The 20125-nt window shown below is 65.0% G+C and overlaps 2 protein-coding genes across 5 annotated transcripts; both read left to right on the forward strand.

Annotated features, from left to right (window-relative positions):
- The first annotated feature begins 74 nt into the window (after positions 1 to 74).
- On the forward strand, positions 75 to 6733 carry INO80B (INO80 complex subunit B). Its single transcript, XM_038398659.2, has 5 exons — positions 75 to 281; positions 2197 to 2392; positions 2772 to 2890; positions 3469 to 3644; positions 4040 to 6733. The coding sequence occupies exons 1-5, from the start codon at positions 221 to 223 to the stop codon at positions 4502 to 4504; spliced, it is 1017 nt and encodes a 338-aa protein (XP_038254587.1). The 5' UTR covers positions 75 to 220; the 3' UTR covers positions 4505 to 6733.
- Positions 6734 to 12970: 6237 nt separating this feature from the next.
- Positions 12971 to 19348, forward strand: WBP1 (WW domain binding protein 1). 4 transcript variants are annotated; one of them, XM_038398657.2, is made up of 4 exons: positions 12971 to 13088; positions 16215 to 16321; positions 16912 to 17073; positions 17646 to 19348. In XM_038398657.2, the coding sequence occupies exons 1-4, from the start codon at positions 13012 to 13014 to the stop codon at positions 18323 to 18325; spliced, it is 1026 nt and encodes a 341-aa protein (XP_038254585.1). In that variant the 5' UTR covers positions 12971 to 13011; the 3' UTR covers positions 18326 to 19348. The 4 variants fall into 4 exon arrangements, with proteins under 4 accessions (XP_038254585.1, XP_038254584.1, XP_038254586.1 ...); XM_038398656.2 differs by having other exon boundaries at positions 12990 to 13095; positions 16219 to 16321; XM_038398658.2 differs by having other exon boundaries at positions 12990 to 13085.
- Positions 19349 to 20125: the final 777 nt, after the last annotated feature.

Consider the following 20125-nt stretch of genomic DNA (forward strand, 5'->3'; position numbering starts at 1 on the left):
GGCAGCTCCTCCCGGACCTTTACTCTAGCCCGGTCACAAAATGCCCAGAGGCGTGTTTCTAGAGGGAGCCCTTTAGCGGCGGACTAAGCCCCGAACAAAGATGGCCGCTGGCCACGAGGGACCGTTCAGTGACTGAGCGCTGTGCGGGGCGGAAGCGGAGCCCGGGTCCGTCGGGAATAGTCCTCCCGGGGCTGCCGGCCCGTAGCTGAGCCTGGCCCCGATGAGCAAGGCGTGGCGGCGAGGGGGCGCCCCCGGCGGCAGGATGGAGGGGGCCGAGGCGGGTGAGGAGCGAGCGCGGTCCCCAGCCCCCCCCTCGCTCGCTGCTGACACCTGGGGCCGGGGGTCCCCCGTCTCCCAGCAGTAACGTCTCGGGCTGCTGGGAGGGGCCGGGGGGGGACTCGGGGCCCGGGGGGAGCGGCCGAGGGGGGCCGGGGGGAGCGGCTGGGGGGACTCGGGGGCCCGGGGGGGGAATCGGGGGCCCGGGGGGAGCGGCCGAGGGGGGCCGGGGGCCCGGGGGGAGCGGCTGGGGGGACTCGGGGGCCCGGGGGGAGCGGCCGAGGGGGGCCGGGGGGAGCGGCTGGGGGGACTCGGGGGCCCGGGGGGAGCGGCCGAGGGGGGCCGGGGCCCGGGGGAGCGGCCGAGGGGGGCCGGGGGGAGCGGCTGGGGGGACTCGGGGGCCCGGGGGGGGGACTCGGGGGCCCGGGGGGAGCGGCCGAGGGGGGCTGGGGGCCCGGGGGGAGCGGCTGGGGGGACTCGGGGGCCCGGGGGGAGCGGCCGAGGGGGGCTGGGGGCCCGGGGGGAGCGGCTGGGGGGACTCGGGGGCCCGGGGGGAGCGGCCGAGGGGGGCCGGGGGGAGCGGCTGGGGGGACTCGGGGGCTCGGGGGGAGCGGCTGGGGGGACTCGGGGCCCGGGGGGAGCGGCTGGGGGGGGCCGGGGGGAGCGGCTGGGGGGACTCGGGGGCCCGGGGGGAGCGGCCGAGGGGGGCCGGGGGCCCGGGGGGAGCGGCCGAGGGGGGCCGGGGGCCCGGGGGGAGCGGCCGAGGGGGGCCGGGGGCCCGGGGGGAGCGGCTGGGGGGACTCGGGGGCCCGGGGGGGGAACTCGGGGGCCCGGGGGGAGCGGCCGAGGGGGGCCGGGGGCCCGGGGGGAGCGGCTGGGGGACTCGGGGGCCCGGGGGAGCGGCCGAGGGGGGCCGGGGGGAGCGGCTGGGGGGACTCGGGGGCTCGGGGGGAGCGGCTGGGGGGACTCGGGGCCCGGGGGGGAGCGGCGGGGGGGGGCCGGGGGGAGCGGCTGGGGGGACCTCGGGGCCCGGGGGGAGCGGCCGAGGGGGCCGGGGGCCCGGGGGGAGCGGCCGAGGGGGCCGGGGGCCCGGGGGGAGCGGCCGAGGGGGGCCGGGGGGAGCGGCTGGGGGGACTCGGGGCCCGGGGGGGGAACTCGGGGGCCCCGGGGGAGCGGCCGAGGGGGGCCGGGGGCCCGGGGGGAGCGGCTGGGGGACTCGGGGGCCCGGGGGGAGCGGCCGAGGGGGGCCGGGGGGAGCGGCTGGGGGGACTCGGGGGCTCGGGGGGAGCGGCTGGGGGGACTCGGGGCCCGGGGGGAGCGGCTGGGGGGGGCCGGGGGGAGCGGCTGGGGGGACTCGGGGGCCCGGGGGGGAGCGGCCGAGGGGGGCCGGGGGGAGCGGCTGGGGGGACTCGGGGGCCCGGGGGGAGCGGCCGAGGGGGGCCGGGGGCCCGGGGGGAGCGGCCGAGGGGGGCCGGGGGGAGCGGCTGGGCGGACTCGGGGGCCCGGGGGGGACTCGGGGGCCCGGGGGGAGCGGCCGAGGGGGGCCGGGGGGAGCGGCTGGGGGGACTCGGGGGCCCGGGGGGAGCGGCTGGGGGGGCGGGGGCCCGGGGGGAGCGGCCGGGGGGGGACTAGGGACCCGGGGGGACCTCAGGACCCGGTGGACCGTTGGGGAGCGGGGGTCTCAGCGGGACCTGGGGGTTATATAGGGCCTGCACTTGCTCCCTGCCCCAGCCATGGGGGCCCCAGCCAGCGAAGCAGGAGCTGGGGTGGGAACGGGACGGGGGCAGAGGAGCTGGGAGGGGCTGGTGGGTCTCACCCCCTCCCCGGGGAATCAGGGCAGCTCATCGCTTCAGCCTGTGGCCCGGCGCCCGGGAATGCCCCAGGCCAGCGAGGTGAGTGAGCGTCTGCGCGTGTCCCCAGACCAGGATGAGTCCAGCGGGCACGGCTCCCACAAGAAGAAGCACAAGAAGCACAAGAAGAAGCACAAGAAGAAGCATCACCACGAGAACGTGGGCACCAGCTTCTCCGCCGAGACCCTGGAGTCCAGCCCCTTGCTCCCCAAGCCCCAGCTCAAGCTCAAAATCAAGCTGGGGGGGCAGATTCTGGGCACCAAGAGGTAAGGGAAGCCCCAGCGTCTGCTCTGGGTGACGGGGGTGCTGGGCAGGATGTGTGACATTTTTGGGGCCAAGGCTTATATTTTAAAACAGGACTCGCTGTAGTGACCAGACCAGGGCCAGGATTCGTGCCTGGATCAGACCAGCCAGGTTTCTCCCTCCAGGCCCTATCGGATCAGCAGACCCCCCCTTGCCCTGTGTCCCCACCCTACCTCCCACCTCCCCAGAATGGACCAATGGGCCCTCTGCCCTGGAGCCATTACAGGGGCCAATGCTGGTGTTCTGCGGGAAGACACAAGCCCACAGATCCTAGTGTGGCTCTCTGCGTGGGCGAGCAAGCTCTGCCCACCCTAACGGGCAGGGTCTGGGCTGTCTCTCCAGTGTGCCGACCTTCACAGTGATCCCCGAGGTGCCACGCTCGCCTTCCCCCCTGATGGTCGAGGATGACGAGGACGAGCCCATGGAGGGGGTTCCCATTGAGCAGTATCGGGCCTGGTTGGGTGAGTGCTAAAGGGGGACATCCTCGCTGTGCAGCTCTGCAGCGTTCCCAAACAGCAGGCAAGGAACCCCAGCCCCTGATAAGGGTGGGGAGGGGCCCATGGGGCAGTCAGGTGGCTGGGGGGAGCCCTGGGGTGGAGTGAGGCCCCTGGGGCAGAGAAGTATCAGGTGATCCCACATTCGCCTGGCCAAGCTCTGAGTGCTCTTGTTTCCCTCCCATAGGCAGTAACAAAATAGCTGTAAAGAGCTTTTGGGGACCCCAGCTTCTCCCCCGTGTTGGGCTGCTCTGGAAGGCCGGAGGCTGCTCCCTTGACTCTGTTCCAGCTTGGCTGGTGAGGCTGTGGGTGCTGCCCGGGGAGCCAGGGCTGAGCTTTGCCATGCTCTGGGGTTTCCCCTGGTGGGAGACAGAGACGGATCCAACGCCCCGGGGCCAGAGGAAGTGTAAAGCCAGGTCCTAATAGGGGTCTGTTGGGCATCCGCCCCTGGAGAGAACAGTCCCTTGGGAGCAGGCCAGCCACTGGGAGTTACAGGGGGCCCAGGACAGGTGGTAACACTGTGTCTCCCTCCCGGGGCTGTGCAGATGAAGACAGTAACCTGGACCCATCGCCCCTGCCGGACCTGGACTCTGAGAGCTGCTTCCCTGCCCGCGAGGACGAGGAGGAGGAGCGCTGGCTGGATGCTCTGGAGAAGGGCGAGTTGGATGACAACGGCGAGCTGAAGAAGGAGGTGGATGAGTCGCTGCTCACTGCCAGACAGGTAAGGGGGGCTGGGAGCCTGAGCCGCGCAGCCTGGGAGCTGCTCCTATAGGGGTCAGTCCCTCCCTCCTATGTGGCCTAGGAAGGCTGTGGGTGGCCCATGTGTCCAGGACAGTGGCTGAGACATGTGCAGGGGTTGTGGCTGCAGCAGCCTGCTTGGTACAGAGAGGAGCCGGGGTAGCACAGAATCCCCTGTGCCCAGAACCCTCCCATGCGTGGGGCTTCAGAGCCCCGTGTCCTGCCGGGCTCCCTGCCTTCCTTGCACAGGGAGGTCCTGACACGCACACTCCCCAAAGCCAGCCAATCTCCCCCCAGCCGGGGCTGGATTGGAGCTCCTCCCCCAGCGGGGAAAAGCCCCCTCAGCCTGACCGTCCCTCTTGCTCTGTGCCCCCGCAGAAAGCTCTCCTGCATAAGCAGCAGAGCCAGCCACTCCTGGAGCTGCCCATGGGCTACAAGGCGAAGGAGATGACGGAGGAGATGCTGGTGAAGCGGGAGGAGCGAGCCCGCAAGCGGCGCCTGCAGGCAGCCAAGAAGGCGGAGGAGAACAAGAACCAGACCATTGAGCGCCTCACCAAGACCAACAAGGCCAAGGTGAAGACACTGCGGGAGCGCAAGGCCAAACAGGCCCCGTGCCCCATGATCCGCTACTGCAACACTGCGGACCGGATCACCGTGTCCTTCCCGCCTGGGGTCACCCTGCCCCTGCTGCCCTGCACGCTGCCACCCATGCCCGCTCCCACCACCTGTGGGGTCAGTGGCTGCTCCAACCGCAAGCGTTACTCCTGCTCACGCACCGGCGTGCCCCTCTGCAGCTTTGCCTGCTACCAGAAGAACCTGCAGCTGCAGGAGGCGGTTGGCTAGGGCTTCTGGCACTGACGCTTGCTGCTGGGCTCAACCTCTTCGAGGGCATGGCTGAAGATCCCTGTGTCCCTCTAGGGAGGTCCAGGAGGGATATTCGCTCTCCATGAGCTCAAGATGCAATTGCTACCCTTATGACTGTGAGCTGAGGACCCTGGCATCTGGGACCCCTACTAGGACTGGCTCATTCCCTGAGAGCTGAGTCATGTCTGAGCCCAGAGTCGCCACAGGGTTGGACCTGTCTGCCCCAGGCCAGCCTGGGGGCCCCAGGCCAGCTTAGGTGGCTCCGTGCAGCCTGGCCTCTCCATGTCTCTCCCACCCTCCCTGGTGACTGGGGGGGATGTGAAACGGCATGAGCAGGCACTGGGCTCGGTTGCGTGGTGTCACCAGGCCCTGCCATGAGGAGGCGTATCCCGCCGTTCGGAGTCTGCCTGCCTGCAGTGCTGAGCTCTGCTGTGCTTGGGGGAGGGAGGGAGGGTTGTGGGTGGCTTCTTCCAGCTGTCAGTGGAAGGACTGACTGAGCCCATACACCGAGGAGCTGTTCGCTCTCCTCTGCCCCAGTACAGGAGTCTCTGGATGTGCTCAGAGAGCCCCTCCCACCCAGGGCAGGTGCTGTGGGGCCAGGGGAGGCCCTTGGAGATGTGGGTGACCCCCCTACTGCCACTCACATGCAGTAACTCTTGATGTGGGGTCAAAGCAGTTGGCGGAGCTTGGTGGGGATGGGATGTTTCTCCAGGGAGTGGGCTTTGGGCTGCCCCAAGACCGTCAGTGCATGGCTGCCTGGCGTGGCTCGCTGCCTTCTTGCTCCAGCTCTCAGGAGCTCGGACCACCGTGTTTGTGCACAGGAAGGTGGGAGCATGTCTGGTGGGATGCTGCAGGGCAAACTCAGGTGTTGCTTGTTGCCCTCCTGCAGGGCCCTTCATGCTCTTCCCCCCTCTGCTCTCTTTGGGGCCAGGGGTTTGGACCCAGGGACGCTCGTTACCTGTAACGTTCATTAAACCCCATAGTACAGAAGGAACATCTGTTGCTCCCTTGACGTGGGCTGGTGGGAGCCTCTCTTTGATCTCGGGGCTGGGCTGGTGCGTTTTGGGGGAGCTCTGGGCTTTCGGGTTCTGTTGGTGAAAGCAGGCTGGTCTCTGCTACATGCAGAGGGGGAAAGGCTGCCCAGCCTGTGACCTCGGCCACCGCACTTCCAGAGCCCCTTGTACCAGGCCCAGAGGACATTTCCAGAGCACCCTGATTTCATTATCAAGTCCCCTGGGGGAGCGGCCGGGGCAGTTAGTCTTGGGGTAAGGCAGAGGCTGTGGGACCTGATCCCAGAGCCGAGATGTAGCCAAGGGTCACTCGCCCAGTGTCATTCACTCTTCTCATGTCTCCCGCTGCTGTGCCCCAGCGTCTGGTGACCAGCACTAAGCAGGATTCTGGCCTGTGGCCCAGGCTGGGATTCCCACCTCGTGCTCTGAGCTTGTCCTAGGACAGTCGCGCTCTTGTGCACGTGAAGTATCGTCCTAGAGCTGCAATTCCTCACTCTTCCCCTCGTCCTGAGCTGGCAGCACCTGTGCCCACTCGCTGGCGCCCAGTGACTCTGGGCAGAGCACTCAGTGTGGAAAGTCTGTTTAACTTGTGGGGTGTAGTTTTTGAGTTTAGGGCTGGCAGCCCTGGTGCTAATGGGGACCCTACAATAACACAGGTGTGTCCAGCATTCAGAACAAACAGTTTTACCCTCCACCGTCGCAGGCTCCCCTTCCGCCTGCGGAACTGTGGGAGGATCAGAGGGTTTGGGGTCTTCACCTCTAGGAATGGCCACACAGCAGCAGATCACCTGGCCCCCTTGCCCAGGCTCCTGTCTCTGGGGTGCCAGGCCAGCTCTTCGCAGGAAGATGCGAGAGGGTCCCCCCTACCCCCCTTGGACTGTTATGGACCAACCTGTTCAAAGGAGAAGTCCCTTCCTGTCCCGCAGTTAGGGTCTCCAAGTGGTCAGGGATGGCTGGGGCTGAGTTGACCCCAGCCCTCACCCGGTCCATGGCGCAGATGCTGGTTAACAAGGTGGATCCTTAACGCTCGTGAGCTAACCTTGAGCTCGGCCTCCTCCCCAGTCTGCCTTGAGCTCAGCCTCTCCCCAGCTGCCATCTGCCTGTCCTTCCTAACCAACCTCATCCCCTCTTGGGGGTAGCAGGGGAGGGGCTCGTGACACGGCCATTCCTTCTCTGCTTCCTGCAGAGATCTTGATTTCAGTGGCACCCTGCTCTGTCCTTTCCCCAAGCTGGCCTGACCATAACTGGACCCCAGGCCCAGGCGGCCCATTGACTGCCACTAGATCGGTTTGCCTGTTATCCTCCCCCCCTCAGTCTCTCTGCACCCCAACAGCCCGTCGGCCGCTGCCAGCGGGTCCTGCCCTGAGAACTGAGCTCTCAGAAGGTGCATGAGGAGGTCAGATTAAACCCTCCAATGTGCCTTACTTTGCATCTGTCAGCCCTGAATCCCAGCTGCCAGGGTGCTGCCCCTTCCCCTGGCTGGCTCTGACGTTCCTCATTGGGCTTCTCCCTGTCCTACAGCCTCCTTCCACAATTGTGTGGCCTGCCCAGCAGTTTATGTTGGTTTCAAGGCCCCTTGCAAAGAGGAAGGACAGAAACTTTTCTAAATACAGAGCTGCTTCCCCTGCAGTTTCTGGCTGCTGCTGTCCAGGGGCTGGGCCCAAGCTGTCTGTGTGTGTGGTAGGGAGGTGCAGCCTGGCAGTCCTTTGGGGTGGTGCTCCCCAGGTTGGCTCTAGGGACCTGGCTCTGAGCCCTGGCTGGGTGACACCTTGCCCCTTCAGGCTGCTTGGCCCATCGCAGACCCCAACTGGACAAGGCAGCAGGTGGCAAATGTCATCAGATCCCACAGAGGCACCTCAGGTAAACAAAAGTCATCTAAGCACAGAAACCAGAGCCAATGCGAACAGATTTTATGCTCGTTAACAGACCACAACAGAGCAAAGGCTTCCCACAAGCACTCGCCGAGACCTGTCCCAGGACATTTCACCGTTCATGGGGATGAGGTCACGGATGCAGAAGCCCCTGTCTTCCCACTCCTTTCCCTTGGACGCTTGCAGGTCACCTCTGCTCCCACCCACCAGCCGGTTACACCTGGGCCCTGCTCTGCGGTTCAGCTGTCAGTGTCGAGGACATCACAGCCCAGCCACTGCCCTGCGCTGACCATGCCCTCACTAATGCATGGCCGGAGCTCTCCCAGCTCCCCGGCAATGAGACCCGTGACTCTGATTTCACCACAAAGACATCACCAAATCCTTCCAAGCCTACGCTGAGACCATGGGTGGCACGTGAACTCGGGGAGGCTAGGGCCCCACCCCGCCCTGCAGCTGCCAGTTCCCCAGCCCCAGGCTGCCTGAGCACCTCCAGCCCAGAGCGCTGGACCCAGCTGCCCGGGCCACAAGCCCCCAGCCTGGCCACAAGGGAAGACTGCCAGCAGGCAGCAGGAGGGTACCTGGGGTGGAGCGTGGGTGGGCTGTTTGGGGTGACTCAGCCTCCCCTGGCCTGTGATACCTGCTGCCCATGACTGAGGCTGTATTATAGGCAAAGAGAACCTGGTTTCAGCTTCCCCCAGCGGTTCCTTGGCCAGGAGCTGATCTCACCCAGGCAGTGAGTCCAGCGGGGCGAGTGTTGTGGTCGTGTGTGGGGACGGGTAAATAGTGCTGTGTCATCTGTGTATTACTGGCACTGACTCTGTGTCATCTGATCCGTTCACCTGGCTGCAGGTAGATGTTAATAGGAGTGGGAAGAATAATGGAATCAGAAGATCAGGATTGGAAGGGACCTCAGGAGGTATCTAGTCCAACCTCCTGCTCAAAGCAGGACCAACCCCAACTAAATCATCCCAGCCAGGGCTTTGTCAAGCCTGACCTTAAAAACCTCAAAGGAAGGAGATTCCACCACCTCCCTAGGGAACCCATCCCAGTGCTTCACCACCCTCCTAGTGAAAAAGTTTTTCGTAATATCCAAAAGTTTTTCCTGATATCCAGGAGAATTGATCCCCAGATAAGGGGCCTATTGATGGAGGCGCAGATTCTCATCTCTCCTCAGGAAGGACTCAAACCATTCGAGTGCCTTACCCTGGGCCCAACCACCACAGCAGCATCCCATGGGCGACAGTGTCAAATGCTGCAGAGGGCCCAGGGGGATGGGAGTTGAGCTGGTTACAGCAATATGCAGGTGAGACACAGCTCTATTATTTATCCATCATCATGCACGACCACAATGCTAGCGCCAGGTGTGGATGAGATGGGCTCAAGGTTGAGGAACAGCTGACGGAAGCAGAAACCCAGCAAGAAGGAGGTGATGCTGGCGGGCAGAGGGAAGCACTCTGATGAGTTTGCAGCCACGGCATAGTCCCCGTTAGTGGAAAGTTCATGCCCACAAGTGGTTGGTTCAGTCTGTAGTTTAGGAGGCTCCTAGATTCCTCATTGACACTGAAATCTCACAAAACAGCACTCACAAGTAAAGGTTTCTACCCCCTCTGGCTGGCTAGGAGACGCCGTCCCATCCTGGTGGCCAGTGACCTGGGCCTGGTTAGACAAGCCTGCATCACCTCCCAGCTGGACTACAGCAATGCAGCAGCACTGGGCGTGAAGCCACCAGCTTTAGGAAACTCCAGCTGCTACCGAACACTACAAGGCATCTCCCCAGCACTGTGCCCAGCAGGTCTGTCCTTGGTTCTCTGCACTGGCTTCTCATAGACCGCAAATCAAGTTCAAGGTAAGAGATCCCTTATGTCTCTAGAACTCTACTCCACTGGCACAATGGCCTCTCTACAATAAGGAAAAGAAGGACTTGTGGCACCTTAGAGACTAACAAATTTATTAGAGCATAAGCTTTCGTGAGCTACAGCTCACTTCATCGGGTGCATCTGTAGCTGTAGCTCACGAAAGCTTATGCTCTAATAAATTTGTTAGTCTCTAAGGTGCCACAAGTCCTCCTTTTCTTTTTGCGGATACAGACTAACACGGCTGCTCCTCTGAAATCTACAATAAGGGTAAAGCTCATTGGTTCAGGAGACAGCGCTTTCCTGGGGCCAGTCCTGACTATGCCATGAACATCCCAAGACAGGAGCTGGGGCAACGTGGGATATGCCTGTATCAACTTGTGAAGTGTTCTGTGCCTCCGCTGAAATATTGGCACTGTGGCTGCACCACTTCAGACCTGCCCAGCCTGTAGTGTTGCAGTCTAGATGGCTGCCCTGCCTGGGAAAGGTATTTAACACCTTAGAGGGAAGAGCCTGGGGGTGGGAGGCATCCACTCTGTATGACTCTCAACCACTGGCCCACCCCCATGGAACATCAGTCTTTCCATACAAGGGGCCAGAAGGGAGATGGAACTTCAGCGTGGGAGCACACGGCACAGAGATGGTGGCCCTGTTTAAGAGCAGGGTTCTGCTGGCAGGCTGTGGCCACTTGTAAGAAGGGCTTGCACGAGTGAGAGGGCAGAAGGGACTTTGCCTAGCGTGACTCTGAAGGAGGGACGGATGTCTCAGGCCTTCTGTTGTTTTCAAAGAGCTGTAATACTCCAGGACTTTCTGGGTAAAGCGGCTGGGTTAAGAAATCCCTCTGCTGAGGCTGTGTGCCTTGCTTTCCTGCCCTTTGGCCGCACCGGGGTCAAACTAGGTGCCCCCTGCGACGTTAGGAGTGTGATATAGTATCTCATTGTAAGGTGACACAAGGCCAGAAAGAGTTAATTACCTCCCAGACTGACCTGACCTAGGGACCAACTTTAAAGACTGGTTAGGAAGAGATGGAAATGAATAGAGCTTTGAAACGCAGCCGGCAGGGTTAGAGATAGAAGGGGAGATGTTGGCTCAGGTCTTGTGATCTAAGCAAACAAGTCTTGTCTATTGCTATGGCTTTGATTCAAAAATCAAAAAAGGAATATTAACATTTAGGAAGACACTTGAGTGAAATAGTATTATTGTCTATATGTCTCTTTGAAGGTTGTGATAAACTGTATATGAACTCTTTAATGGAAAAATTACCCTGTGCTAATTGCCAGAATGGTTGGGAGGCAGATTACACTTATTCTCTCAAGCCAGAAAGGCTGCTGGATATGTATAAAAACCCTGGGACACGATCCTTCTTCATGTCATATCTGCTTTGGATTTCAAGAAGGGGAAATCCTAAGCCATAAGAATTGAGATCCCCAGTCACTTGGACATTGCACTATAACCTAGGGACTATTTCGAAAAGAACTTTTGGCAGCTACAAACTCACCACCTCTGCTATGTAACTGGACCTCAAAAGATTGAACTCAAGTCTGTCTGTATATTCATCTTTCAACCAACTCTCTCTCTCTCTCTCTTTTCTTTTTGAATAAAAAGAATTATTTTAGTTTAGTTAATAAGAATTGGCTATAAGCATCTATTTTGGGTAAGATCTAAGTTATCATTTGACCTGGGTGTGTGGCTGATCCTTTGGGATTGGGGGAACCTTTTCTTTGATATGATGAAAAAAGAAAAGGAGTACTTGTGGCACCTTAGAGACTAACAAATTTATTAGAGCATAAGCTTTCGTCTAATAAATTTGTTAGTCTCTAAGGTGCCACAAGTACTCCTTTTCTTTTTGCGAATACAGACTAACACGGCTGCTACTCTGAAACCTTTGATATGATGAAGTACGATTTTCAGAATTTATCATAATATATTTGATGTGTGTGTGGATGGAGGCCTGAGGCCAGGCACTTTAAGGGAACTGCGTTGTTTGGACGTCTGAGTACCCAGGGAGGTGATACAGAGGCCGTTTTGGGCTGGTTGGGTAAATCTAAATATTGAAATATCTACCAGCCTTTGGGGTTTGTCTGACCGGTTCTGTTTGCAGTTCACCCTGATTGAGTGACCTCAGCTGGCTCCCATGGGCAGCCTTGTTACAGCCCGAGTTAGAGGGAACTCGGGGAGAGCCTCTGTAAGTGACACAAGGTGGTCTGAGACACTGAGTGCAGGGTCAAGGCCTGCTGGGCCCCACATCCCAGGGAAGGGGGTCAGAGAAGAGGTCTAAGTTTGGGTGCCTGCCCTAAGGCCCCAGAAGGAGAAATAGGGACTAGACTGTAGCCAGACCCTGCTGGCTTGGAAGTGGTGGGACGTCTGTGAGTGACTCCACTTGCAGGAGCCTAGTACCTGTACAGAGGGCATTGGGCCAAGTGCTAACACCAAGGGACATCCCCACCCTCTGACCCAGACACATGGCCCTAGCCAGCCTCTGCTCTGCCCTGTGCATGAAGCAGCCTGGGCAATCAGAAATGTGCCCTGACTCCTTGTGCAGCACCAGTGCCTGGGCACAGTGCCCCAGACCCCCGCCTGCCCCATTGCACAGGGACCCAGACCCCCGCCTGCCCTGGGCACAGTGCCCTAGACCCCCGCCTGCCCCATTGCACAGGGACCCAGACCCCCGCCTGCCCCATTGCACAGGGACCCAGACCCCTGCCTGCCCTGGGCACAGTGCCCTAGACCCCCACCTGCCCCATTGCACAGGGACCCAGACCCCCACCTGCCCCATTGCACAGGGACCCAGACCCCCACCTGCCCCATTGCACAGGGACCCAGACCCCCGCCTGCCCTGGGCACAGTGCCCTAGACCCCCACCTGCCCCATTGCACAGGGACCCAGACCCCCACCTGCCCCATTGCACAGTGCCCCAGACCCCCGCCTGCCCTGGGCACAGTGCCCCAGACCCCCACCTGCCCCATTGCACAGTGCCCCAGACCCCCGCCTGCCCTGGGCACAGTGCCCTAGACCCCCACCTGCCCCATTGCACAGGGACCCAGACCCCCGCCTGCCCTGGGCAGAGCGCCCCTAACATTGCACGCGCCCCAACCCTGCCCCGCCTGCCGGCAACCGCCAGCAGAGGGCGGACTGTAGCCTTTAGAGCCCGAGAGGGTTGCCCGGTGGTTCTGTTGGCTGACTCCCTTGTCAGTCACGTCCATAGTGGTCAGTGTGTGGTTTCCATTGCTCACAACTCCTGTCAGTAAGAATTTAGAGGTGGATCTCTCCTTCCATTGGGCAGGTGCTTGTTGAGTTCCACCCAGAGGGCGGGTGTCCATCTTCCATTGGTTGTCTTATGTATCAGTCACTCACCGAGACCGAGATCAGCCCTTCGTTTGGCCAGACCTGCTGGCAGTCACGTTTCGGAGAGGCGGGAATACGATGTCAATGGGCCAGGCTTCCTGTCAGTCATCGCCGGGGGCGGGTCTCGGTCTCTTTGTCTCCTGTTGTTGGGCGGGAGGCTGCAGGTAGGTTGCCGCTGATTGGCTGAGGCAGGGCGGGGGGAGCGGCGCCGATTGGCGGCGGGCCGCCGCGCGGGAGCGGATTGGCCGGAGGCGGCGGGCGGGGCGGGGCGGCGCGATGGCGGCGGCTGAGGGGACGGGCCGGGGGGCCGGGATGGCGGCGGCCCCGGGCCCGGGGCGGCGGCGGGCGGTGGGGGCCCGGGCGGCGGCGGCGCAGGAGCGGGGCCGCGGGGGGCTGTAGGCGGCGCCATGGAGCGGCCCGGGGGCGGCGGCGGCTCCGAGGGGGCCTGGGCCGCGCTGCTGGGCCGGCAGCAGCAGCAGCAGCAGCAGCAGGTACCGGGGGCTGGGCCCGGCTGCTCCGACCCCCGCCCCGCCCCCCCCCGCCAGCGCCCGCCCCCCCGGGCCTCCCGCAGCCTGCTCCCCCCCGCCAGCGCCGCCCCCCCGCCTGCTCCCCCCCCCGGGCCTCCCGCAGCCTGCTCCCCCCCGCCAGCGCCGCCCCCCCGCCTGCTCCCCCCCCCGGGCCTCCCGCAGCCTGCTCCCCCCGCCAGCGCCGCCCCCCCGCCAGCGCCGCCCCCCCGCCTGCTCCCCCCCCCGGGCCTCCCGCAGCCTGCTCCCCCCGCCAGCGCCGCCCCCCCGCCTGCTCCCCCCCCCGGGCCTCCCGCAGCCTGCTCCCCCCCGCCAGCGCCCTCCCCCCCCGCCAGCGCCGCCCCCCCGCCTGCTCCCCCCCCGCCAGCGCCCGCCCCCCGGGCCTCCCGCAGCCTGCTCCCCCCCGCCAGCGCCGCCCCCCCCGCCTGCTCCCCCCCCCGGGCCTCCCGCAGCCTGCTCCCCCCCGCCAGCGCCGCCCCCCCCGCCTGCTCCCCCCCCCGGGCCTCCCGCAGCCTGCTCCCCCCCGCCAGCGCCCGCCCCCCCCGCCTGCTCCCCCCCCCGCCAGCGCCGCCCCCCCGCCTGCTCCCCCCCCGCCAGCGCCCGCCCCCCCCGGGCCTCCCGCAGCCTGCTCCCCCCGCCAGCGCCGCCCCCCCGCCTGCTCCCCCCCCGCCAGCGCCGCCCCCCCCGGGCCTCCCGCAGCCTGCTCCCCCCCGCCAGCGCCCTCCCCCCCCGCCAGCGCCGCCCCCCCGCCTGCTCCCCCCCCGCCAGCGCCCGCCCCCCCCGGCCCTCCCGCAGCCTGCTCCCCCCCGCCAGCGCCCGCCCCCCCCCGCCTGCTCCCCCCCCCGGGCCTCCCGCAGCCTGCTCCCCCCCGCCAGCGCCGCCCCCCCCGGGCCTCCCGCAGCCTGCTCCCCCCTGCCAGCGCCCGCCCCCCCCGCCTGCTCTCCCCCCCCGCCAGCGCCGCCCCCCCCGCCTGCTCCCCCCCGCCAGCGCCCGCCCCCCCCGGCCCTCCCGCAGCCTGCTCCCCCCGCCAGCGCCCGCCCCCCCCCGCCTGCTCCTCCCCCCCGGGCCTCCCGCAGCCTGCTCCCCCCCCCGCCAGCGCCTGCCCCCCCGGGCCTCCCGCAGCCTGCTCCCCCCGCCAGCGCCGCCCCCCCCGCCAGCTCCCCCCCCCGGGCCTCCCGCAGCCTGCTCCCCCCGCCAGCGCCGCCCCCCCCGCCTGCTCCCCCCCGCCAGCGCCCGCCCCCCCCGCCTGCTCCCCCCCCCGGCCCTCCCGCAGCCTGCTCCCCCCTGCCAGCGCCCGCCCGCCCGCCCCCCCCGCCTGCTCCCCCCCCGCCAGCGCCGCCCCCCCCGCCTGCTCCCCCCCGCCAGCGCCCGCCCCCCCCGGGCCTCCCGCCGCCTGCTCCCCCCCGCCCGCGCCCGCCCCCCCCCGCCTGCTCCCCCCCCCCGGGCCTCCCGCAGCCTGCTCCCCGCCAGCGCCCGCCCCCCCTGCCTGATTTTCCTCACCCCCCCGCCTGCTCTCTCCCCCGCCCCGGCCTGACCCCCCCCCGGGCCTGCTCTCCCCTCCCCCGCTCCCCCTGGGCCTCTTCCCCCCATCGGCCTGATCCTCCCCCCCAGCAGGGCCAGGGGCTCCCGTCCGCACCCATGCGCCTATACGGGGACCCCAGCGTGGCAGGGCCGTGTCTGGGTCTAGACGTGGCCTGGGACGTGAGCCGGGGCCGAGGCCAGGCTGACCCCGGTAGAGTGACGCTGCTGCTGGGGGCTGATGGCTCGTGTCCTGGCAACCTCCCGGGGTAGCGCAGACCCTGCTTTTGCCATGCCCCGATGGGATCCGGGGACCTGGTTACGCCGTGCCAGCGCTTCGGCCAGCAGACGTTCCCTGCCCTGGCGGGGCTTGCCCCCGTGCGGCTTTCCCAGCGTAGACTGGACCAGAGCGAAATCAAAACCAGTCGTTCTTACAGCGAACGAAGAGCATCTGTGTAGGGACCCGTACCTATATCAGGGAACTGCCCTGGCTTCACTTAGGGTTTGAAACCAGTTTAGGGACCTGGGCGGCCTCCTACCGTGGTAGTCTGGTGTCTGCTTAGGTTCAGTTGATTTCTGACTGACTGAAGCCAAACCACAGTAAGCCTGGTTTCAAGCGAGATAGACCAATCATACAGGACGGCGCACTGACTGGACGAAATCAGTTTAAAATCTCACCTTTAATCCAAATGGCGCAGCTCTCTCATGAGACTGGGCCTGTATTGGTTTCACATCACACCTAAAGTTAAAGTGGAGCAGGTCTGTGTAGACAAGGTCTCAGAGGCTTTGAAAAGGCTCAGGACTGCTCCGGATGAGGAGGAGACTCCTTACAGGAAAGGGAGGGAGACAGCCATGACCCCAGCTTAGAGAGCGGGACAGCCCGCTGGGGCACCCTTAAGGGATGTTGATGATGCGACCTGAAGAGAGGCTCGGTAGGGGACCTTGGAGAGCCAAGTGCCGGTGAAGAGAGGGGCCCCCTGGGCAGAGTGCCTGGCTCCAGTCTTGTGTAGAGAGGAGGTGCTGCAGTGGGTGGGATCCCTTTAACCGGGTAGGGACACTTCCCCCTCAGTGGCAGCTGGTGCTGCAGCAGATTAATGCTAACCTGCGGCCCTGGGGTGGTCTGCTGGCCCCATACATTCCTCTGTGTGTTGGGGATGAAGGACCGGTGGGGTGGGTTCACCTGCGTCAGCCTGACCCCTCTGTGCGCTTTGGGGGACTTGGCCTGGCCCTGCCCGTAGTTGCACGAGAGGCCCCACCAGAGGCTCCGTGGACGCCCGGCCTGTGTCCTGGAGCGCTGCTGCGGGGCATCATGCGGCTAGGAGACCCTCAGCCATTGCAGCTGAGCAAGGAGCTCAGCAGGGTCTGTCGGAGCCTGCTTCTGAGCTGTGGCTCGTTCAGCCTGCTGCCAATCAGCCGGCAACGTAGGCGGCTCCTGGGCTCCCCTGCAGACGTGCCGGCAGGGCCTGGGCCCCAATGGAGTGCCAGTACAGTGCCATGGGAGGGCGACACACACTATGGGGAGGGAACTGGTGGGGTGGTTGTGGAGTGTAATGCCAGGTCCTCTCCCTGCAGGCTCGGGAATACTGCCCAGGGGTGAAGAACCAGCCCTATGTGTGTGAGACGGGCCACTGCTGCGGAGAGACTGGATGCTGCACCTACTACTACGAGCTGTGGTGTGAGTGGGGAGGAGATGGCGCGGCACTAGGCTGCTGAAGGGTTGGGGCCAGCACCTGCCTCTGGGGGATCCTTATTTATAGAATGGGAGAAGATCAGGGTTGGAAGGGACCTCAGGAGATTCTCGTCCAACCCCCTGCTCAAAGCAGGACCAACCCCAACTAAAGCATCCCAGACGGAAACTTCGATGGCAGTTACTCAGCCTCTCCTGGCAGAGAGCGGGGCTGGGGTGCTGGCTGTGCGGGGGGAGCTCCCAGCTGCTCCAGCCCTGCCCTGGCCCAGCAGGGGGCGCTGTGGGGAGCAGGACGGGGGCACTGATGGGGGGAGCTCCTGGCCTGGCCCAGCGGGGGGCGCTGTGGGGAGCAGGACGGGGGCACTGATGGGGGGAGCTCCTGGCCTGGCCCAGCGGGGGGCGCTGTGGGGAGCAGGACGGGGGCACTGATGGGGGGAGCTCCTGGCCTGGCCCAGTGGGGGGCGCTGATGGGGGGAGCTCCAGTCCCAGCCTTTCCCTGCAGGGGGTGCCGGGGGCTGCTGTGGACAGGAAGGTGGCTCCTGGAGCAGGGTTGTGCTCACGTGTTCTCCTGTCTGTAGGGTTCTGGCTCCTTTGGACTGTTCTCATCCTCTTCAGCTGCTGCTGCGCCTACCGGCACCGCCGCGCCAAACTGCGCCTGCAGCAGCAGCAGCGGCAGCGTGAGATCAACCTCATCGCCTACCACGGTGCCTGCAACTACCCCGCCTCCGTGGTGGATCTCAGTGAGTGCCCCAGCCTCCGCTCTTCTCCTCTCCTTCCCGCACTCAGCCTGGCCGGGCAGGCTGGCAGCTCGGCCCGGGCAGTCTGGCCATGCGTGCTGGCGCTGGCCATCCCCACCCTGCCCTGCTGGGGCTCTCGGACCCCTGAGCAGGAGCAGCAGCCTAGGGCCTACCACGCGCTCGCTGGAAAGTCGCGCATGGCACCAGATCCTCCACTGGGGGCTATAGGAACTGGGTCGGGGAGCGCCCTGGTCTGAGGCTAGACTTCCTCACCAGCTCAGGTGTAAAATCTCTGGCATGGCGCTGGCCCCAAGGGGCGGCCAGCCCGGGGAGCACAGTGAGAGCAGTAGCTTGTGGGGTGAGGGGGGCGGGGAGGGCTGTGGCCGGGGGGGCAGTTTCTGTGGGGCATAGGGGGCAATGCCAGGAGCACACAACTGGGGGCTGACAGGAAGGGCAGCTCCAAGGCCTGGAGGTGGGCTGGGCTCACAGGGTGGGAAGCAGGCTGGGTTGCTGGGGGGAGGGCCGTGGTTGTGGCTGGCCCCCTTCGGGTTCTCAGGTGACTGTCTCCCCTCTAGGGATGCTGGCTTCCTTTAAGCTGCCCGCCTACGAGGAGGTGGCTCACCGTCCCAGCACCCCTCCTCCCCCCTACAGCACCATCCTGGCCCAGCTGGGCGGGCCGCATAGCCGCCTGGGCTCCAGTCCCCTGACCCTGTCTCCCAGCTCGGAGAACTTCACCAGCTGCTCATGCGACTCAAGCTGCCTCACCTCCCCCAGCAGCACGTCGCTGTCGGTGCAGGTCACGGATGAGACTGAGCGCAGCCAGGCCAGCACGCCCAGTGAGGAAGGTGGCAGCAGCAGCACGGGCACGGGCGCCAGCTGGGAGCTGCCCGAGGAGCCGGCCCCCTGCGAGGCCCCAACCAAGCAGACCCTCTTCTCCTCCAGCGTGGATTTCTTCGAGGCCGACTACCACCGCTGCTCAGACATCGAGGAGGAGGAGGAGTGTGTGGGGGAGGAGGAGGGCGCTGCCCAGGGTGACAGCAGTGAGCACTTCCGGCACCGGCGCCTGACGGGCGATTCGGGTATTGAGGTGGGGCGCTGCCAGGAGGAGGAGGGTGGGGAGGACAGTGAGGAGGAGACGCAACTGCTCAGCAAGGTGGGGCCTGAGTCCCCCCAGCTCTCGGAGCGCAAGAGTCTCTGTGGGCTCCAAAGCGATGGGGGCAGTGAGGAGCCTGGCTCACCTGCCCTGCCTGTCTGAGCCCTGAGCTGGGTGCTGACCCTGTGGCCAGGGCTGCCCCAGACAGCAGCTCCCCGCTCCCTGTCCTGTGACCCCAGCTCCCCTCCCCGTAACCTCCATGGTGCTGGAGTGGCCCTTCCCATCAGCCCCCACCTCTGTGCTCCTGGCTGAGGCGGCTGAGCTGCTGCTCTGGCCCCTGCCCCAAGGGGCAGAGGTCCCTGCGAGCTGGCTGTCTCTGTCCCATGCCTTTACCCTGTTTTGATGGGCTGCCTGGGCATCCTGCCCTCTGGTGTGGGGTGTGTAGAACTGTGTGGGGCTGAGAGGCTGTTCCTGTTCCTTGGGGCCCCTGGCCACCTCATGCCAGGCAGCGAGGGTGGAGCTGGGGCCAAGGCGGCTGCCTCTGGGCCCTTTCCTCTCCTGAGCAATTGTGACTGGGAGTGTTGGGGCTCTATGCTCACCAGCGCCCTGGGTGGGCTTTCCCTCCCTGGCAGGCAGCTCCTGACTCTGCAGTGTGGGGCCCCACCTGCCCCGCCCCCAGCTCTGCTTGGGCTGTGTGCTGGCTCTGGGACAGTTTGCACCAGCACCATGTGGCTGACCGACCCCTCCCTGGGGTGTGGACTCTGTTGGCATGGAGCCCCTGGGGAGAGCGTGTCCCCCCCAAACTGACTCTCTGTAGACGATGTGTGTCCCTCACTCTGCGTGCTGCTGTCATTTGTTGGGTACCATGTGTAGCGCTGCCCTGCCAGGGCACATGCCCCTGGCCGGATCCTTCCCCTCCCTGTAGAGTTCCCACTGGGACTGGATTTCTGTGGACTTGCACGAATCAGATTATTCCTGCCCAGCACCCCCTCCCCCTGTGCTGCTTGTGGGGAGCCTGGGGCACCTAGCAGGCCTTCCCCATGGCAACCTGGCGCTTGGAGGGGGGGGTGGGCAACTGACTGGCCTGGGCTGGGGGCTGCCTGCTGCACTCAGCTCTGCTCCCAGCCTGCGGGTCTGTGCTCTGGGGGACAGTAGTTCTCATTATTAAAGAGATGTGGAATTACAGCCTGTGAGAGTCTGCCGGGGGGAGAGGCAAACCCTCGTCCTGCTGCTTGGGCTCTAAGCTGTGTGTGTGGGGGGGTCTCCTCTCTGCCTGGGGGAGCGGGGCCAGGGCAGTCCTGGGCAGGGAGTCCAGCTACCACTGTGAAAGGGCCATTGCAGGGCGGCCAGTGCTACAGGAACAGCAGAGTCACTGCAAGGCTTGAAAACAAGGGGGGCACTTTCTTGTGGGAGTGGAAGGGACACTGCTGCCTTAGCTTGGGCCTGATGCTGCTTGTGTGTCTCTTTCTCCCCCCCCCCCCCTTCTGGGGGTGGTGACAGACTGAGGAGGAGCAACCCTCTGCTGGTTCCCTGCCTGGAGGAGCTGAGGGCAGGTCCAGGGAGCTGCAGCAGGCAGGCTGAGTGCCTGGAGGGCCCCACCCCACCTGCCAGGCTAGGAGGACTGTTCAAAGATACAACCCCTGAGCCAAGCAGGTGCTACAGGGCTGTGGTACAGAACAGGCCCTGGCCCACCCTGGGGAGGGGAGTAGTGGTTACTTCTGGCTGGAGGGCTCACTGGGGGCTCTCAGCTGTGGGAAGAAGGCTGCTGGATTTTCCCCCACAGGCCAGGCTGTCTGTCACCAGCAGTGGAGCAGCACCATGGGCCCTCCCCATGCCCCAGGATTTTGATGGGGGGCTCCCTGCTGCACAAGAGGCACCTCCCCTTCTGGGCCTCTGCTCCTTGCAACCTCCCGGCAACGTGGCCTGCCAAGCCCCAGTGTAGCCCTAGCTGCAGGGACAGTG

Source organism: Dermochelys coriacea, chromosome 4, assembly GCF_009764565.3.
Source record: "Dermochelys coriacea isolate rDerCor1 chromosome 4, rDerCor1.pri.v4, whole genome shotgun sequence".
In the NCBI taxonomy this organism is placed as follows: Eukaryota; Metazoa; Chordata; order Testudines; family Dermochelyidae; genus Dermochelys; species Dermochelys coriacea.

Bases quoted from the DNA above. Each gene is read 5' to 3' on its own strand.
- INO80B (XM_038398659.2), top strand. From the start codon at position 221: ATGAGCAAGGCGTGGCGGCGAGGGGGCGCCCCCGGCGGCAGGATGGAG. The intron at 2,393-2,771 runs GTAAGGGAAGCC...CTGTCTCTCCAG, and splicing joins CAGATTCTGGGCACCAAGAG to TGTGCCGACCTTCACAGTGA. The intron at 3,645-4,039 runs GTAAGGGGGGCT...GTGCCCCCGCAG, and splicing joins CGCTGCTCACTGCCAGACAG to AAAGCTCTCCTGCATAAGCA.
- WBP1 (XM_038398656.2), top strand. From the start codon at position 13,012: ATGGAGCGGCCCGGGGGCGGCGGCGGCTCCGAGGGGGCCTGGGCCGCG. The intron at 16,322-16,911 runs GTGAGTGGGGAG...TCCTGTCTGTAG, and splicing joins CTACTACTACGAGCTGTGGT to GGTTCTGGCTCCTTTGGACT. The intron at 17,074-17,645 runs GTGAGTGCCCCA...TCTCCCCTCTAG, and splicing joins CGCCTCCGTGGTGGATCTCA to GGATGCTGGCTTCCTTTAAG.